General features: G+C 46.7%; 1 protein-coding gene across 3 annotated transcripts in view; it reads right to left on the reverse strand.

Moving 5' to 3' along the window:
- Positions 1–20,538, reverse strand: part of MACROD2 (mono-ADP ribosylhydrolase 2) — a 1,366,388-nt gene that overhangs the window by 89,095 nt on the left and 1,256,755 nt on the right. For 2 of the 3 annotated variants that reach the window (XM_054984014.1, XM_054984005.1), the window contains exon 12: positions 19,792–19,851. In XM_054984014.1, coding sequence (XP_054839989.1) covers positions 19,792–19,851 — 60 coding nt within the window. The remainder of the gene's footprint in view (positions 1–19,791; positions 19,852–20,538) is intronic. The other variant, XM_054984023.1, reaches the window with a different exon arrangement.

Consider the following 20,538-nt stretch of genomic DNA (forward strand, 5'->3'; position numbering starts at 1 on the left):
AGTAGGCCAAGGAATGCAGCGTAAGCATCAGTTTCCAAAGCTTGCCAAAAACTATCTTTGTGGGATATATGAGAAACCTGGGTAGTTAACATCTGATCCAAATTTAATAATCTGCAAAGTAGGTATGCATCAAAGTTTGTGGTTTTAATTAACTGCAAATAATTCCCAAAGGCAAATATTTAATTACCTACACAGCTTCTTTGACGGAAATTGCAATACATTTATAAACTCAACTTTTGAAGTAGAACTGTACATATGCACATTTTTCAAATTATCTATGTTAAAGCTTCTCAAACTAATCCATTGCATTCTATTAATCTTATTTTGAATTTAAAATACCTTTTGCTAATACCGTTAAAATAAGAGAGAGAGAGAGAGAGAGAGAGAGAGAGAGCTGTTTTGAAATTAAATCATAGACACAGAAAGAGCCGAGAGGCCATCGAAACTTTCTAAACAATCCTGATTACGGTGTGCTACAAGCAATGCACAGATGTATGGCAGAAAGGGACCTGCAGAGTAAAGAAACACATCAAGTCATAGGGGAAAAGAACCCCCCCCCCCATCCTGATACCATGGCCCTTTTCACACTACTGACCTGCTCCCGGAATGTTGTGAAATATCACACAAAAAATGCAGAAGATAGCATCTTCTCGTGAGAGTTTTGTGTGATGTCGCATCCACGTTTTTTGCGCGATATTTCACAATGTTCTGGGAGCAGGTAAGTAGTGTGAAAAGGGCCCATAACTTTGTCGTTTATAGAGCTATGCATTGTGTCAAAATACTTAATTTTCAAATTAAACACGTATGAATGTTGTTGTGGATAATGGCGTGTAGTCAAACTTCTTCCAGCCTAAAGGAGCCTTCCCACAATTCAAGGGGTTTCTTCATTGGAAAAAGAGCCACTTCAATTGGAGGAACACTCCTCCAACACTCCTTAGGCTGAACTAAGGATTTAGACTTTGCTCAATGGAGTGGTAGGTTGTGGCAGGTCCCAGGTTCAATCCCCACCATCTTCAGATAAAAGGATCAGGTAGTAGATCTTGACCTGAGACCTTGGAGAGCTGCTGCTAGTTTGAGTAGACAACGCTGACCTTGATGGACTAATAGACAGATTCTCTAGAAGACCGTTTCATGTATTCATTTGGGGAGGGGCTGTGGCTTCAGTGGTGGTGCGCAGCTATGTATTTTTTTCCCATCGATTGATGGTTGGATCAAACCTTGAGCTAATGGAAATACTTTTGCTCCTTTACAGGGAGGGAAGGGTGTCCAGAAAATTTTCTCTTGAGCACCAGCCTCTTGCTCCATCCAAGGAGTCCATCACCTCCAGGAATGGCTTTGGTGGGAGCAGAGAGGGCTGGAGATCTGCTCATTGTCCTTAGCAAACAAAGCGTCATATATAGCTTTCAGATCTCATCATCTTTGCCTTTGGCATAGGAACTGAAACATCATTTCCAAAAGCTTGCATCCTCTGTTGCTTTTGGACAGTTGTTCACTCAGAACTAAACAATGTTCATCAAAGTTCTCGCAACTAGTCATCTTCGCAGCAGGGTAATTAGTTTTAATAAATGTGTTTGGATTTATTGTTTCAAATTTGTATTATTGATTATTCTGTTGCTTTTTTCCTGTGAACCTCCTCAAGCAGATACCTGGAGAGGGTGGATGTCTATTGGAAAGGGCCATGGATCAGTGGAAGAGCTTCTGCTTCGCACACCGAAAGTCCCGGGTTCAACCTACAGCATCTCCAGTTCAAAGGACCGTGAAGAAGACAATGAGAAAGCCCTGAGGCCCTGGGGAGCCGCTGCCCAGACAGACCTTGATGGACCAAGAGTCTGATTTGCTACGGGGTCCTTTCAAGTGCGGATGTGTTCAATGTACTAAATCATCCGCAAACTAGCAATAAGCCAGGCAGGAACCTGCTACCCTCGCCAACTAGACACTTTACGTTTTTACTTCATCTTTTAAAATGATAGTAAGGGCATTATTTTAAATTTGGGGGGTGGGTGGATGCACTTCCGATCAGTAACCCAAGATGGTTCTTTGTAAGAGTTTATAATCCTGTCATAAGTTACTTGTTACTCCACCAATTAGTGCAATAGTACAGAGTTCTAAACTCAGAAAGGGGGTGTGAAGTTCCTCGGTTTTTATTTTTTCATACATTCCCTGTTTAAAAGAAAACATCTTGTGAGAGGCAGTATTATTTAAGCTGCAGAGATCAGGTATTACACTGATATGCAGATTTTGACTTTCAAAATCGTTAAGGTCAAGACTATATTGAAGATTTTCATCCTCAAATGCAAATATTAAATCAAATATTCAAGCCTAAAAGCCTACGGATAGATTTACTTTTAAGATTAACAAGAATAAAAGAGAGGAAGCCAGGACAAACCCACATTCACAAAGAAAATCCATTTAATGGAAAATGTGTGACTACTGTAAAAAGATTAGCAAGAAAATGTGTTCTTGTAACAGATGTGAAGTCCAGATTCCTTGCAACAGGCTAAAAGAAAATCAAATGCAAAAGTGACTCAGTTTTCGTCTAGAGGATAGTTCTAAACATACCAGTGGAATCCTAAACTGGGCTACATCCTCGTAAACCTGTTGAGTTCAGTCTACTATGAAGAGTGCAATTCCACTTAGGATTGCGATGTACGGCATTTTGCTTCATTACAGGCTCTTGAAAAAAAATCTTTCTGTGGATCATCAACATCTAGAAACATTTTAGGCACTCAGGATTCCACCAAGTCCTTTACATTTTCCTTTACCTTCCACAGCATCTAAGAAGAAGAGGAGGCAGTGGGTCATGTTGCGGAAAACTTGATTTAGATACCGTATTGCGAATACTATCTGTTGGTCGGAACACCAAGAAAATGGGTGGGGTTGCCCTCTTTCTTAAGGAACCGTATCACTTGCTATGGATGATTTGCATCTGTTGTCTTGGTTGCCAAATGACCACGCAAATTCCACAAGGAAGCACAAACAACTGGCAGTGGATTACAATATTTCTCAAGAGTTCAATACTTCCTTTCATATTCCCAGATTTTGCATAAGTCTCGAGTAGCCCAATGTTGAGTGTTGGCCCTACCCTATCCACTTTACTTGATTAGTTAACAACACACATTATATCCACAGAGTGATAAGGCAGGGAACCATTAATTAATTCTTGTTTTGGGGACTTCCATTGCTGGAAAAACTACTGTCTGGAAGCATGAGATTTACTGCTACATTTCTAAACATATACATCAAAACTACATTGCTCAAAACACGCCCTTTCCTAAAGGGTTGCCAGCCAAAAGTGATGGAAGGAAACCATGACAAACCAGCAGAGAAGGCTCAGCATGTGACCATACTGTATTCATCATATGAACACCATGATTCAGCCAAGGGGCCCAAAAATGTGACTCGTTAAAACAATGTACAGAACTGACTGAAGCAACACTGTGTAGGATTGCACTAAAAGGTAAAGGTAAAGGTGCGGGCACCTGTGCGGGCACCGAGTCATTACTGACCCATGGGGGGACGTCGCATCACGATGTTTTCTTGGCAGACTTTTTTTTTGTGGGGTGGTTTGCCATTGCCTTCCCCAGTCATCTACACTTTACCCCCAGGAAACTGGGAACTCATTTTACCAACCTCGGAAGGATGGAAGGCTGAGTCAACCTTGAACAAGCTACCTGAACCTGGCTTCTGCCGGGATCGAACTCAGGTTGTGAGCAGGGCTTGGACTGCAGTGCTGCAGCTTACCACTCTGTGCCATGGGGCTCTTAGGATTGCCCTATACTGCACATTTCTTTATATCTGTTCAAAAGAACTATGATTGTAAACAGAAATAACTCCATTGCAGTATCTTTTTTAAAACACCATCTTTTAAAAACACACACCTCTTTCTTCCATGTTGCCCGAGGCTAGGTAAATCAGCCATACACAAACAATATTAGCGGACCCGGATGAAAAGAGAGTATGGTCAAAGGGCAGGATGCCCACAGGGCCATCCTAAACTGGATTATGCCATTCTAAGCTCACTGACTGTAATGGGCCCATAAGGGCGTAACATTGATTAGGACTGCAGTGTAAGTGGTTTTAATAAGAGTTCAGGTTCTTGCATAGCTTATTTAGCTGTTGCTAATGTACAACGCACTTGGGTCTTGCACAGACAAGGATAAATCATCGTGTTTTGGTGAGTAAGAAGATTAAAGAGTGGGCAAGTTGGCCATCACGAACAGAAGAGAGGCCCTCGCATTTTGCCTATAAGTAAGAGCTTGTGAAAAATGACTGGAATCTTTCTGCAGAAAAAAAAAATCATTCAAGCATCCAAAATTATAGGTAATGGTGCAGGCAGAAGCTGATGTGTGATTGCGGTATTCTTTTTGCCTCGTAAACTGAGAAAAAATGCATTGCAAAACGAAGCACTATAAAATAGCAATTTATGAGAATTTAAGGAGATAGTGGTGCAGTTTTGACTTTAAACTCTTATTTTTATATCCATCAAGGTTTCATTTTAATCCATCTCTATGATGGATTAGATTATCCAAACTAAAGTTTATATGATCCTGCTAAATCAGACTTTTAAAACGAGAAGGGCATACATTTGTGTAAAGAGTTAGATGATATAGCAGCCAGTCTGCACTGTCTGTATCTATTAAGGATCCATATATAGATAAGGAAAACTCTAGGCCAGTCTGAAGAGCAAAGAAAGAAAATCTCCTCTACAAACTTGAAGACTGCAAGTGGATAAAAATTCTGTTGTTTTTTTCAAATGAGAGCACACATATTGCAGTGGCAACTAGCAATGCTGAACCAATTTTTTTCAGGGGCAGATGTGGCTGAAAGGAAGATAATTAAGGCATTCTTACTCTGAAAGCATAAAGCAGATATAACACACCAGGAAGAGAGGAAGGAGATGCTCTGTGACTGTTCTGCTGCCCTGACCCCCGAATGCCTGAGAGATGGCCTGATGTCCCTCCCTACAAAACCTGGTGCCCCAGAGCGCTTGGTCTTAGGTGAGGGGAAACAGCTGAACCAGGCACCTCTCTAGCGCAACCGTCAACTTGCCAACATAGCCAATGCCAGTTTTATCCTGCCTTTTTGGTCTTTTGTGGATCTTGGCCTTCCCCTCCCCACCCCTTGCATGCTATCGCTTTTATGGCCTGCTCTTATGTTAGTGGTTGTTTTATGTTGTTGCTTTTATAGCCTGGAGTTCTACTGAATGGTTTTGTTGATGCTTCATGTGGTTCTCCTTTGCTAGCCATTCTACAAACGACCTCCTTGTTCTTGCTTCTCTCATCTGTTTAATGCCACCAGCCACTGTGGCCCAAAATGACTGGAGGAAGGGCTGGGCAATGTGCGCTGCTGAGTGCGGGATGTGAAAATGCATCCGCTCTTTGGATGCTACCAGTTTTGAACTTTGTGTCTTTTAAATTGATGTGATTCGCTCTGAGCCTGCTTGCAAGGAGAGCGGGACTACGAATGTAATAATAGAAACAAACTTGGCCAGCCAGGCCGAGATGGCTGGCTGCGTTTGCAGCAGAGCGCTACCATGGGGTGCCAGGTCATGACTCATGCTTCCAACTGTGAAATGACTCACCATTTCACTTCTCACACATCAGACTACCTCTCCCGGTGGAACTTCTGCCTTTGGCCCTGAGGAGCCCTCCAGACTAGGGCTGCCAACTCGTGGGTGGGAAATTCCTGGTGATTTGGGAGTAGAGCCGAAGAAGAGCAGGGTTGGGGAGGGGGGAGAGCTCAGTGGAGATGTGTGGCCGCACGGTCCACCTTCCAAAGCTGCCGTTTCCTCCAGAGGAACGGATCTCTGCAGTCCAGAGATCACTTGTAATTCTGGGAGAACTCCAAGCTTTACCTGGAGGTTGGCAAACTTACTCCATTGTAGGGTTGCCCTCCTGGTGGGCGGGGTAGCACTCATCTGACGAGGGTCCTCCGGAGCGATGTTATGCGCAGCCCCTGGAAGAGTCCCTGCGCTGTGCAATGGACGCTTTGCGTTTGGGGCCAAAATTGTCCTGGCGCAAAACACAGGAACACTGCCAAGCCCTGCACGATGGCGTCGCTCCTGGGAGCCCCCCCCCCCGGAAGCCTATTCCCCTGCCCTTCGCTCGCTATGGGACCCCCGCCCAGACCAGGGGACCGGCAACTCTACTCCATTGTCTGCTTTGCCCCTAATACTTAAGCGGACCATTTTCTTCAAAGGAGACGTCCCCCAAACCCCGCCAATCCCCTTCCTCATCCTGCTGGAGGCCCCTCGGGGACGGAGGCCTGATGCTACTAGCCGTGGAGATGCCTGCTGGAGACAGGGAGAGAGTGTGCCGGCCTCCCTCCTCTGCCGCTGCGCTTCAATGTGTGCCTGGGGCAGGTTCCAACTTGAGGCTGCTTCACCTGAATTCCCTTGCTTGGCAGCACGGGACTCACTGCGAACGTTTTCTGCTTGTTCCAAAAAGCTGTGCCTTTAATCTTGGAGGCTGGGCTGATCCCGACACAGTTGCCTCTTCGTCTGCCATCTTGGGCGAAATGTTTCTCCTTGCCTGCTGTACAACTCTGTCCAGCCTGTTTTTCTGAACAGTAGCAGCGCTCTCCTCTTGGCAATCTTAGAGAGAGAGGCAGAGGCAGACAGACCAACATATTGATCAGGAAGAGGGCGGATCTCCAAAGCGGGAATGGAAAGAATCAAAACCTGCTTCCTGGAGCTCTGGAAATGCTTGCCACCATCTCCGCTTCATCTACTACTTGAGGCGCTCCAAACTCCTTCCCTATGTCCGCTTTGCAAATAAGAATGCTAATTGCATGTAAAACTGGTACAGTTCCCTCTTATCTCTGAAATTTTGCAGAGACAACCCTTTGGGTGAGGGGTCCAGTCCCTGAGAATTTCATCCAAACTGCATGGGGGGAACAATTATTGCAGGAAATATGCTTTGACTTCCACTGCCCATAAAACGGGGGAAGTTTCTTCTCTCTTTCTTGAATTTGGAAGGCAGAATTCCACAAGGGAAGGGAATGGCCATACAGAAAATAAGTGGAAACCTACAGAAACAAAAATAATTGGTTTTAATAATGAAGGGTATGGAAGGGTAAAAATGAAGGGTATGGAAATGAAAATAAACCAAAGGTGAAAAAGTGCTGCTCCTGTTGGCAACTGAGGACAGGATTCGAAACAATGGGTTTAAACTACAGGAGAGAAGGTACCAGCTGGAAGTTAGGAAAAACTTCTTCACATTAAGAGTAATTCAGCAGTGGAATCGGCTGCCTAGGGACGTGGTGGGTTCCCCCTTGTTGGCAGTCTCCAAGGAGAGGCTGGACGAATCCTTGTCGGGGATGCTTTAGGCTGTTCCTGCACTGGGCAGGGGGTTGGACTAGATGGTCTTGTAAGACCCCTTCCAATTCTGTGATTCTATGATTCTATGAAACTATCACTTCATGAGGGTGGAAAAGAACATCAAATCACAATGAGTGTCTGTCACATTAGGTAACCCTTCCACATTATATATTAATTCAAATCCATTACAAATGTAATTGTACTTTTGAAGGTCAGCTAAATTAAATTAGAAACCAAGTATCAATGATTAGGTTTCCAGTTGTCCACAGAGTTCTATGTCCTTTGGGAACACTGCCTATAACGTGCTTCCAGTTTTTCTGTATGGAGCTGCAGTCAAGGAAATATGCTGTATTTAAATTACTGGTGCAAGGTTCGGGTCCAGTAGCACCTTAAAGACCAACTAGATTCCCCAGATACGAGCTTTCAAGAGTCACAGCTCCCTTGGTCAGGTCTCCCTTCATCTTACCCTGGAAATCGAGTTGGTCGTTAAGGTGCTCCTGGGCCCGAACCTTGCTCTTGTACTACAGACCAACACAGCTACCCATATGCAATTAAATTACTGGTGGTTCTACTCCATCTTAGTTAGCGCTTAGTCTTGGCGAAAGTTTTTCAGGGAGCGCAGAGCAATATTATGCCTATCTGGGTGGACCTCATTCTGATTCATTCCGTTTCTGTGGGGGTACCAGCTCCCTTTCCTCCCCTAACTCCACAAAATTCTCCAAGTGGGGCCTGAGCAACGTGGTATTTAGTGGGATAATGACAGCCTGTGATTTGGTTGATATGCCTTTGTCAATACACCCCATGATTTTTTGCTGCTGCATCACACTGATTGCTCGTCATCTAAGTGACGGCTAATAGGTTTGGAAATTTCTTTTTCCAGGACTGCATTCACACAGCAATGACTCACTGTTGTGGATTCACTGGCATTTGCAGGGGTGATCGAGTGTCCACACAGAAACTTCTGTTGCTGTTTCCTTGAGAATCCCCTCACAACTGCCATTTTCCCCACGATGTCAGGATGCTACTGGTTGCTTTAAAAAGAAGCTAGCAAAAAGGAAAAAAATCCTCCACCAACACAGCAGGGAAATGGCAGCAACAAGGTAAGGGAGACAGCAAAATGGCACCCATCTGGGCAAGAGGTTAAAACGTGTGCTCCTTCTGCTCAGGCAGAATGGAGACTTCCACGAAAGGTCACAGGAAACAGATTTAGGAAAGACTGGACCAGAGAGACACTTGAAAGTGGATGACTGAAGCACGGCATCGTGCAGATGCTCTGAGAAACACCAGACTGAGAGCCCAGGGGGAGTGAAACAGGGTGGCTGCAACCAGGTGAAAACTGAAAGGCAATTCTCAATAGCATTTATACACATAAATAATAAATATACATGTTCAATTATCATGTTCAATGATCAATTATCATGTTCAATTACCAGTTACGGCTGGTCCAGAATGCTGCGGCACGCATCCTTACCAGAACACCAATCTGAGCGCACATTCATCCCGTGCTGTGCCAGCTGCACTGGCTCCCAGTGGAGTTCCGGATCCGGTTCAAGGTGTTAACCTTGGTGTTTAAAGCCCTTCACGGACTGGGGCCAGCAGACCTGTGGGACCGCCTCTCCCATTACGTCCCCTGCAGGGTGTTGCGCTCTGCAGACAAGCAACTCCTGGTGGTCCCCGGCCCGAAGGGCATCTGTCTGGCCTCAACCAGAGCCAGGGCTTTTTCTGCCCTGGCCCCGGCCTGGTGGAACGCTCTCCCGCTGGAGATCCGGGCCCTGCAGGCCCTGTTACAGTTCCGCAGGGCCTATAAAACGGAGATGTTCCGCCGGGCCTTCGGCTGAGTGCCAGCGGGTGTCTTCCTTCTTCCATCTAAGACCACCACTTCTTCTGGGGCTGCCCTCAGCCATCTGCTGTGCCCATATACGGACTCCCGATATTTGTTTAAATAGCCTGCTCCTGGACTATTTTAATGACTTTAAAAAATATTATTTATTTTATGGTTTTGTAACTTTTAATGTATTTTTTGAATGTTGTTAGCCACCCTGAGCCCATCTGTGGGGACGGCGGGGTATAAATCAAATCAAATCAATAAATAAATGATGACACAATGGTCAATTTGACATGTAAAAACCAATCAGGATCAGTAGTATTGTCTGCAGATGCATATTCACTTTTCTAACACCGTGCAACTTTAAATGCATTTGTGCATTGGATGCGTTTGTGTGTCATGTGCCATTAAGTTCCTTCCGGCTTACAGGGACCCAATGAATGAAAGACCTCCCAAATGTCCTATCCTTGGCAGACCTGCTCAGATCCTGCAAACTGGAGGACGTGGCTTCCTTTATTGAGTCCAGCCATCTCATTTTGGGTCTTCCTCTTTTCCTACTGCCTTCCACTTTTACACTGGATAGACACTAATAATTTCTGCAACTGTGTTTTGCGTTAACAAATATATCATTCCTGTGCCATGTTTTGTACCAAAGCAATACATCATGACAAGAAATTGTTATTAAAACCATCAATGGGTGATTCTGACTTGGATCCTAACAAGAGACACGTAAATGCAAGAAAGCGCAGGCTTGCAGCCGTTCCCACTGCCAAAGAAACAAGCCGTTTTCAAAACTGAGCAGCAGCTTGCCTCTTCCGGCACGAGATTTTGTGTGCTGAAACGAAAAGTAATGCTTTAGCTACAGCCACAAATCTCACTTACGCATGTGTGCCCCTTGGGACCCTGGCATTTAACTCTTACTCAGATATTGGGATTCTGGACAGGCGCTGCAATAGGAAAGTGCGTCCCTTGGAGAACTGGTACCTGCTTAGATAGCGCTTGAGCTGGGACTAATTAGACCATGCTGTAAGAAGACAGGTCAGGCAAATCCCATTAGCAGGTAGTGCCAAGGGATCGAGAAATTAAAAGGTTGCTCCTCTGGAGCAGGGCAGGTCGTTAAGACTGCAAGAGGCTTCTGTGAGGGCAGAGTAGCAGGAAGGGAGAAGAAACAAGAATCCACTTCTGAAACCTGTTCCATTCATGGCTAATAAAGTTCTGGGGGTAGAATCACCTCCATTTTGTTTTCTAGTTGGCATCTGCACTTCGTTTCCGGGGCTGGCCCTAGGAAAAAAACAGTCTGTCCTGAATATAGTCAAGACTTCAGGAACACAACAGCAATTGTGTTCACCAGGTCGCCAGTGGAGATTAAATTTATCCCTTCAGCTGCTCTGCAGCTAGAAGCAAGAGCCCCTCTCCTCCACCCAAGGACCTGCTGCCCCCCCCCCCCCGCCGCCTGATAGGAGTCCGTCTCGCTTAAATTCTTTTGGATTGCTAAGAAGATCAGGCCCAAGAAGATACTGCACAACTAAAAACCAGCTGGGGAATTTTGCATTACGCTTCTTTCGTCAATCATGCCTTCTCCTTTGAGCAGTGGAAAATGTGCTCAAAGCAGCAATGAATTCTAGAGGCTTAGAATGATCATACAATGTAGACATTTCTGAACCGGTGCTGCTCTTTCTTCTCTGTAAGACGTTTATAGAACTGGTGAAATATGTATATGGTTGGGGGAGGGGGGAGGATTGGGATGTTTAACCCTGAAAACACTATTGGGATGAATTAGATAGCCTCGTTGTACTTTTTTGGTAGCGTTTTTTGGTAGAAATATGGCTTTTACCTCTTAGGACATTGTAGAGTAGCCAGCAATGTCCCCGAAGTACAGCCACTTACCACTTACAGTTTACTGTAAACAAAAACACTTTGGTAGAAAATAAACCCAAGACTACAATGCATATTGTCCAATCCCATGGGGTACTAAAATACCTCATTGGGCCCCCTTGCTGGCCACCTGTGGCCTGTCAAGGCAGTAGCCCTCTAGGAAGATTCCTGGTTGTTTAAAGGGCCAGCTCAGACCCAGTAATACTGTACAATCCTACTACTAAACAATCCTAGTACGACCCTAAACTTACAACTGGACATGGGCATGAACAGCATTACAAATGGAAAAAACCCACAAACATCCCGTTCGTCTGTTCGTGAACAAGCTGTTCATGAGGTCCCACGAACAAGTGGTCGTTGCAAGCCTCCTTAGTTGCCTTCATCAGCTGTTCATCAAGCCAGACAGTCTGGCGCCTTTTAATCAATTCCCCTGGCAACGGAAGCAGGGACTGAACTCTGTCTGAACTTCTTCTGGCTTTCCTTCTGGCTTTAGCCCTTCAAAGTACTTCCAGCAGAGAGTCCTGTTTTTGCTACTGTGAAGAGAAAATGACAGCAAAGGGGGGACCCATGGATCATGCCTTTTCTGGGGTGCAATCTCTCTGAAACTTGGGGGGTCTTTGGAGAACAGTGAGGATTATGTTCCCTGCAAATTTGGTGGGTATTGGACATTGGAAAGGTCAGTTTGTAACCCCTCAAAATAGCTTCCACCAGAGAGTCCCATTTTTGCCACTGTGAAGAGAAAATAAAAACAAAGGGGGAGATCCATGCATCATGCCTTTCTCAGGAGGCAATCTCTTTGAAACTTGCGAGGGGGGGGGGGGTCTTCAGAGGACAGTGAGGACTATGTCCCCTGCAAATTTGGTAGGTATTGGACATTGGGAAGGTCAGGATCTTTAAAGGGCCACGAACAGCGAACAACGAACATGTTTGTGAACAGGGTCATGTTCGTTACTGTTCGTTGTTTGTGGATGGCAACGAACAATGAACAGCTTGTTCCATTCGTGCTTATGTCTACTTACAACAGAAATCGTGGGGGATCCTGCCAAGTGACCGTTGAGCAGTTGTCTCTGCCTTACTTTTATCATCCTGGTCTGATGATCAACAGGCTGGCCAGGCAAAAGCAGAGAGGAAAACCCCAATGCAGTTTTGGGTGCTGCTGAAGACACGTGTCCCCATTCTCGTCTTCCCAGATCCTTCAAATAAGGGCCTGAGAGTGACAAGAGATGATTCAGCATCTCATCAGAGGTATGCCGGCAGAAGAGCCTGCCCCAGTCTCAGAACCCCCACCTGCCTAAGAAGCTAGAACGGGGCAGGGGAAGAGGCAGAGTCATTCTTGGTGGAGCAAGAAGGTGACCAAAGAGGAGCAGAGCCCGACTAACTGCGGTCTAAGGTCATCTTCAGTGTTGCGTTTGTGTCATGGACCAACCTGGCCCAGTGGAGCAGAGAGACTCAGAGGACTCCTCTGAGGAAGAGGCAGCTGGTGAACCTGACCCAGATCCACAGCCAGTGGCAGAGGCACTGCAGGAGGAGGCAGGCCCTGAAGGCTCAGACACAGATCCCCAGCCAGGTCCCAGCACATCGGTCCCTCAGCTTCCCAGCCCTGGGCTAGTGGCAACAGAAAGCCAGGTGCCGGCCAGCTCTCCCCCTTCCTCACCAGAGCCTCGGGAGCGCTGCCAGAGGAGGGCTAGAAGAGCCCTCCAAGCCAGAAGGCGCAGTGCCAGGCTAGCAGCACAGCACCGGCCCAGCATCGTTAGTGATGGTGAGTGCTCGCAGGAGCAGGACTGAGACAGCCGGCAGGTGCTTGCTGTAGCACAGGCAGCTGAGCACTGTGAGGCTTAAAAGCAGCCGAAGAGGGAGTGGCTGCGTGGAAGCAACGAGTCCGCTCACTACTGGCCTTGCTGCTGTGTTGTGAACTGATTCTCTTGTCCCTGACCTTGGCCTGTTCCTGTGGATGTGTTTTTGGAATCCCCCTTTGGACTTGAAGCCGTGAGTGTGCCCAGTTGGTGCCTGAACCTTGGAACTGGGTGCTGCCCTGCTCAGACAACTTGGGAGTTTTCCCTTGCCTGCTGCCAGTGTGAGTCTGCACTGGGACAGTTTGCTTTCCAATGTCTACAGAAGCTCAGCTCATAAGCAAACGAAGAGTCAGAGTCAAGCGTCTAGTAGTCTCAGAACCTATGTGAAGATAAAGTGGGGGTGGCCACAGGGCCGGGGTCAGCACCCAGCGAGGTGGGGCAGCTGCCAGGGCCCCACCTCGCTGATTCACACTCCTCTTCTGGCGCCTGCACTCACACCCTCCCACTGCTTTCTTGTGACTGTGTTGCCACCCCTGCTCCCAGCTGCATGTGCAGCCTCGTACTGCAGAAGAAGGGTGTGTGGGAGGTGCACTAAGCATCGGCGTTCTTGGTGGCCGAGGCAGGGGCACTCCTAGTTGCACCCACCACCCAGCACCATCACGGAAAGAGAGGGCAGGCAGTATGACTACAGGTGTTGGGAGAACTGGCAAGTGGGCAAAGGATGTATAGGCAGGTGGGAGGGCAAGAAGGGGAGCCCAGCAGTGGACATGGAGGGCCCTGGTTTGGTGGGTGGGATTAAAAAAGAACCCTCTATGTCACTGAGAACAGAAAGCACAATGAATGCTATTGTAGCAGACACACATCTCCAAAATAGGCCAGATGTCAGGGAAAGGAACTGTGCTGAAGGGAATCACCCAACACATCATCTACCAATGTGTTAAAATCATGTTCCAGAAAACAAAGGGCAAAAGGTCACCACTTCCACTGAACAAAAGGGATGTATCTTTTAAAATAAATAAATTAGTGGAGAGGAACCATTATGTTATCTTGGTAAAAGTGCATTAAAATTCTTCATTAGTCTTGCTTGAAGTCTACGCTCGCAGTATGTATTTATTATAGATGGCGGGACTCCTGCTTTGAATTACCGGCAGCCACCATTTTTATAAATCATGTCTCCCCTTCTCCACCCTCTCTGATGGACCCAGAAGAATTAAAAGGAAGTGTAAGCAATTAACGGTGTGATCCCACACAAGTCTCCAGAACTGTGCGAGTCTCAGTCTTGCTCCTTGCTGAAAACCAAACAACTCGACAGGATAAACCTCAGCTGGAAACATTTAAATTAGGTAGTCGCTCTTTCTTGGCTTTCTAAGCTCGCTGTCACTTGTCCCCTCCTCCCACGGCTTTTAAATATTTAATCACAGGCTAAATGATCAGAGTGCCCAGCAAAATCTACACGATATAAATATTGCTCCCCCCTCTCGGCAGCGTCTGTGTCTTCTATCTCCACGTGATGTTTCTTTCTTTCTTTCTTTCTTTCTTTCTTTCTTTCTTTCTTTCTTTCTTTCTTTCTTTCTTTCTTTCTTTCTTTCTGAGGCCATATTACAACAGAACTGAATGATGCCCCTCCATCATAGGATGACATTGGCACTCATAAATTTAGGTGTGCAAACATTCCTGCAGTTAGCTGCACCCGACTTACTTTTTTATGACCCAGAAGGTATTTTTTATGGGAAATCTATAATGATTGTACTTGAAAATGCATGGCATCGATCCCCACTGGCACATCTATGATGCCAAGCGGTTCATTAAAAAGACTTTTCTAAAAAACAGCCCAGAAGTGTTTATCTGACATCTGGCCTTGCAAGCTTGGGTTTGGGCTTTCCTAAGCTTAACAGAAAATACGGCTTTTAAAAAAATCCCCTTCAGGGACTTTTTAACGCCAGTTTTGTTATCTTTACTTTTTTCTTGGATAGGTTTTTTCCTCCATCTGTTGGACAGTTTGTAACTGGAAATTTTGCATCTCTCTCTCTCGTTAGAAAGAGAAATTCTGCCAATTAGGTTATGATTTGGTCGCAGCAGTGCTCACGAATGGTTACACCTGCTCTTAAATGTGTAGCTTATTTACCTCATTAACAGTAAAGCTTTTTTGCTTTTCTTTCATAGTATGAAAACTAAGGGGAGATCCGAAAACAACCTCAGTGACAACGAGCACGCAAGGGAGTACTGTGCACAGGATCCTACTCAACGGCTTATTCCTATGTTTCTTTGTAAAAGTGTTTGCTGTTCTAATTCTTAGAACGCTGCTGCATTCTTCTCATCTGTCACGTTTAAGACCTAATAGAAAACGGACGCCAGCAGGTGACAGGATCTTACCGGTGCGCTCTTTCTTCTGCCCAGCTTCTCGTTTTGGGCTCTCTCATCCTTGGCGTAGAACTTTAGTCCACCAGAGATCCATATGCTAACACTGCGCACACGCAGCAGTTCTGTGTGCATTGCAGAACAATTGAAACGAGCCTTTCGGGTGCGTGCAAAATCATACGGATAAGTTCTTCCAGCATCACGTTTGTATCATGAAAAATCACGCCCATATTAGCCACTGAGAGAGAAGTCCGTGCCAATGTTTGCATGCATTTGTATGATTTAACTGTACCATTTGCCCCATGGGGGAAACACAGCTTGGGGTATTTTGAATGGAAAAGCTGCTAGAGATGAAAGGGGAAAAGGTTTATGAAGCCCCTCCTCAGGGTGGCACTCATCACCTTTAGCCCGCCCAAAGGACAAAGGATTAGGAGAAGCCTCATATGACTGAGCGTCAGGCGTTAGTTTGGCACAAATTGTTTCTATCGTACATGTAATTTGGAAGTGGCCCTGGCTATGCATGTGGTGGATTGGGCCTGCGTCAACTGGCGGACCCTGCTCTGCCTACCCCTCCTATGCCTATCCTTGCACCTGAAGGGGCCGTATCAATCCCCTGCCTCAGGGTATGGCTGCCACCGCTGTCCCTGTCTTGGGCTCCGGTTAGGTGGAACAGCCTCCTAACCTCCCTCTGGAGTCACCAGGAATCTCTCTCTCAGCTTCCCAGGAATCTTTTGGGCTCCCCTGGAGAGTTGGCAATGAGCTGTTTTATCACTTTTCTGCTCCTTGGGAATTTCCACCACCCCCCTGCAGCATTTCCAAGAGGTTTGGGGGAACTATGCGGCACGGAGGGACTTCACTCCTTCAGAGGGACTTCACTCCTTCAAAGGGTTTCCAGGTCCCTCTATCCTCCCAGAAGGAGGGTTGGGACCTGGCATTTACCTTTTGCTACCCAGCTTTGAACATTCGTGCACATGCTTTGTGCACACATGCTCCAGCCACAGCATGATGATGTCACTTCTGGAAGTGACGACACCATGCGGAGTGTGTGGCGATGTCACTTCCATAAGTGACATCACCACGATGGCCGCGGGAGTGCTCCCACACTCCACATGGCTCAGGTTTGGCTGGTTTGGGGCCTAAATTGGCTCCAAATGGAGTGCGAGGACAATCTCACGGCCAGCATGATGGGTGGGAGCGTGCGTACAGCACACAGCACACAGCGCACAATCTTGAGGTGCTTGCTGGTGGTGGGCAAGCTCCGGGAGTTTTCCCCCTCCAGCCGATCGCTGGGTGATCGGTGGATGAGGGGGCAAATTCCCGGGAGTTTGCCCACCACTGGTGGGTACCTGGGAACCCTACTCCTTCTACACTCAAAGGGTTTATTTAAAACTCACAACTATATACAGGCATATCAGAAGTGAACAGAAGAAATAAAATAATGTTGGCAAAAATGCTTCATCTCTCCCCCTCCCATAAACCCACGCCCCCTCTAGGTGGTATGTAGGGCAGGCCCATCACTTTGTTACTTGGGCGTAAGCTGGACAAACATCTCCCTTCAAAATGGTCTCCCTCTCTCTCTAGCTCCTCCCATCCAACTCCCCCCAACTGACAAAACCTCTCTCTCTCTCTCTCTCTCTCTCTCTCTCTCTCTCCCCCCTCTCAGTTCCTGCCCAGCAACTGGCCCCTCCCTCCTGCAGTCTTTTTGGGCAGATTGTCTCATCACCTTGACGGATTTCCTGTCGCCTCTAGGGAGTTGGACTAGAGGGTCTGTATGGCCCCTTCCAACTCTATGATTCTATGAGTTGCCCTCAGGAGGGGAGGGGGGTTGAGGAGGAGATTAGGCCATGGCCTACCTAAAGTTTGATAGGCTCCTTCCCTCCAGCCCACAGAAAGTTACACACACACACACACAAGATGGCGTTTCTCCACAATGCAGAAGCTTATATCTGATAGCTGGGGCCACTTTGGAACACAACAGAGACTTCTGAAACCTGGGGAAACCTGCCAAGGCTGCAGAACAATTGTCACAGGGCCAAGCTACAAGTGACGAATGATAAGAATGACGAATGGCAAGTGAACAGACTCACGTGTATTCCTCCCTATTCCCTTGCCATTTACTTGCACTCCACTTGATCATTCATCACTTGTAGCTTGGCCCACAGTTCGAAAGAGCCCCCACTGCCCAGGCAGCACAGTGCTGGTTCACAGGGGTAGCGCAGTGCTCGGGTGCCCACTGCCCCACTGCCCTGCTTGCACCAGAGCATTGGGGCATGTGAGCCCGTCCAGTGCAGCACTGGGACATGGCAAGAATCCAGCAGTCCAGCATGCAAAGCAAGGAGCAGGTGGGGTGGAGGGGGAGTGGGTTTTGAGAGGGACGGGGGAAGGGAAGGCAGGTGGGAGGGCAAATGGGACAGGAAAGGGTATTTGCCAGGGAGGGGAGTAAAGGCTTGGAGAGGAAGGTGGAAGAGTACCACTCACAGCTGCCTCAGAGGGGGCAAGGAATGGGGGTGGGGGGAGAACAGTGGCAGGGGAAGGGGGCTGCAACGACAGTGAAATCACCATGGTGCAACTTCTAGCTGGCATTTTTCATGTGGCCACATTTCTTCTGAGCATATGCACACGTATTCAGATCTGAGACTGGAAATCAAACAACTGGGATTTGTGGAAACATTAAACCCATCATGGGGACACATAGCAAAGAAATATGCACCAGTGCAGAAAAGGCACATGTATGTAGCCAACATTCAAAATGAATGTGCGTGTGTGTGTGGTGGTGGTGGTGGTGGGGGATCAGATCTTGGCCTGCGCAGGCCCATGAATGGGGTCTTGCCGTAATTTAACACCGATCCAAATGAAAATTGAGCCCATGACTGCCCATGTGCAGATCCCCACAAAAAAAAAAAAAGCATAAAGGAGCCATTATTGGAGACGGGGCGCAAATCAGCTTAAATCCTAAAGCATCGTGGAGAAAAAGGCTGTTGCTCTGAATACACATCAGGATGATGGGATTCGGGGCGGGGGGGGGGGCGTGGATTCTATGGCAGAATGGCGATTGCTTTCCCACATACAGTGCTTCTCCTACAGAGCATAGCCAAAGGTAGTGACGGAGGGGATTTTGCTGTAACATAAATTCAACTCTTTAGAAACAGCCACAATGCCGTCTACACAGACCCAATGACTCGGTCGTGTGGGCTGGACAGCCTGGCGGCTTCGCTCTGGTGCACTGACTGATTGGCCCTCTCCTGCTGTAGCTTCCAGGTATTAATAAAAGCTTTCAGAGCTGATAGAAAAGTTTTCACTAAAAGATAGGTCATGCTACCGGAATTAAAGAGGGGCCAGCAACAGAATGTACCAAGAGTGCTGGTTAGGTGGGTCACATGGGACAGTGTCTGCCATTTGAAGTCTGGATTCGAGAGCCAGTTTGGTGTAGTGGCCTTCGAGAGCCAGTTTGGTGTAGAGGTTAAGAGCGCAGGATGCTAATCTGGAGAGCCAGGATTGATTCCCCACTCCTCCACTTGAAGCCAGCTGGGTGACCTTGGGTCAGTCACAGCTTCTAGGAGCTCTCTCAGCCCCACCCACCTCACAGGGTGTTTAGTTGTGGGAATTATAATGGCATACTTTGTAAACCGCTCTGAGTGGGCATTAAGTTGTCCTGAAGGGCGGTACATAAATCTAATGTTGTTGTTGTTACTGTGTAGCACTGCAGTTGACATCATAAAAATACATCTTTGCAGCAATGTCTTCTGGGCAAGTTCATGCATTTTTTCCCAATAGTTTTTTTCTATTGATTTCAAATAATAAGCTCAAACATAAACACGTAAAACATGAACTGCATCATATAATCATCTAATTCATATCTCTGCAATCATCCACTACTTCAGTCGAGTTCAGGTATTTTGATGAGAGCCCAATGGAAACAAAAGCAAATCAATTAAAAATAAATAATAACCAAGGGTTGGAGGGAAAGGCGATAAACAATTCTAAAGGCAACACGATCCCCTCCCACCCCTATAACAGAAATGTTCATTGTTTCAACAGGCAAGATTTAGAAACGTGCTCCCGCTCCGCCCTTCTTAGAAACATGCCCCTCCCCACCTCAACATCTATTTTCATGGTTTGAATTTTTGCAGCCAGGGTATGAAATGTACCTAAGTTGATTTGTGGAAAACTAGTTGCTTGGAAGCCAAGTAGGTATTTTAAAAATGGATCACAAAGGTGCAGGGCTATTAGAGGCAGAAGAGGTTTTTCATCTTGCCGGGCTTCCCTTCTCTCCACATTCCTTTTGTTTCTTTGAAGTGTGAGTCTTATACTACATACCGTCACAAAGCATACCCCCCCCCCGCAACCATTTAAAGCATTCCCAAGATCTATTCCCCTTTAATAAGGGGACTGCACTGCTAGTTACTAACAGGAAAAGCTGCATTCCTGAGGTGGAAGGGAAAACATTCATTCATAATGAATAGAGCTGTGGTCTCCAATGGGAGAACTGCACAAGCCCCGATTTAATCTCGTGAAAATGTACAAACGTTTTCAGTCAATAGCATTGACTGGGGTTATTGTTCACCAAGGTAAAGGGAGACTGAGTGACAGAATGCTTTAACTGAGCTCAGCACAAAACAAACCTGCGTCTTGACTCTCAATTTCATCGGTGCTGCATTTGGGCTCTGTGTCATTGTCACCTGCTGGAAACAAAAAATAAAATTAGTTATGAAGCGGTCTGAAGAGAAACCAGAGTAGTTATGAAACGTGTGTGTATGTTTATAAATAAAAATCAGTTAAATAGGCAGTGCTTGAATTGTCAGCAGCCAAGGCAGAGTATTTCAGGCTGGTTTGTAAAGAAACAAGTAAGAGCCAGAGTGGTAGAGTGGTTAGAATGTTGGACTAGACTTTGGGAGACCCTAATTGAAGTCCTTCCTCAGCCACTCCAGACTAGAGATCGGCACGAACTGGGAAAAAACTGAACCATGTGGTTCATGGTTTGTCAAATTTCATGAACCACGAACCACGAACTTCCACAAACCTGCCCCTGGTTCACAAACCAATTTGTTTGGTTCATGAAAATGCCACATCCTGGTCAGAAAACCATCACTTCCGGGTCAGCAGAAGGTCACTTCCGGGCCAGCAGAAGGTCTGCAGGAAGTCCATCTCCTGTTGCCTAGGAAACTGACCGATTGGCACCAGGCTGCCTGCAGTGACAAACCAAACAAACCAGCCTAAAGGTCATGGCGGTTTGTCAGAAATGGGATCTGATGAACCGCTGGTTCATGCACCACAAACCGGCCTGGTTCGTGCTTAATTTTAGCTCGTATTTCGGTTCGTGCCCATCTCTACTCCAGACACTTGCTTGGGTGACCTTGGCCCAGTCACAC

Source organism: Eublepharis macularius, chromosome 1 (genome assembly GCF_028583425.1).
Source record: "Eublepharis macularius isolate TG4126 chromosome 1, MPM_Emac_v1.0, whole genome shotgun sequence".
In the NCBI taxonomy this organism is placed as follows: domain Eukaryota; kingdom Metazoa; phylum Chordata; class Lepidosauria; order Squamata; family Eublepharidae; genus Eublepharis; species Eublepharis macularius.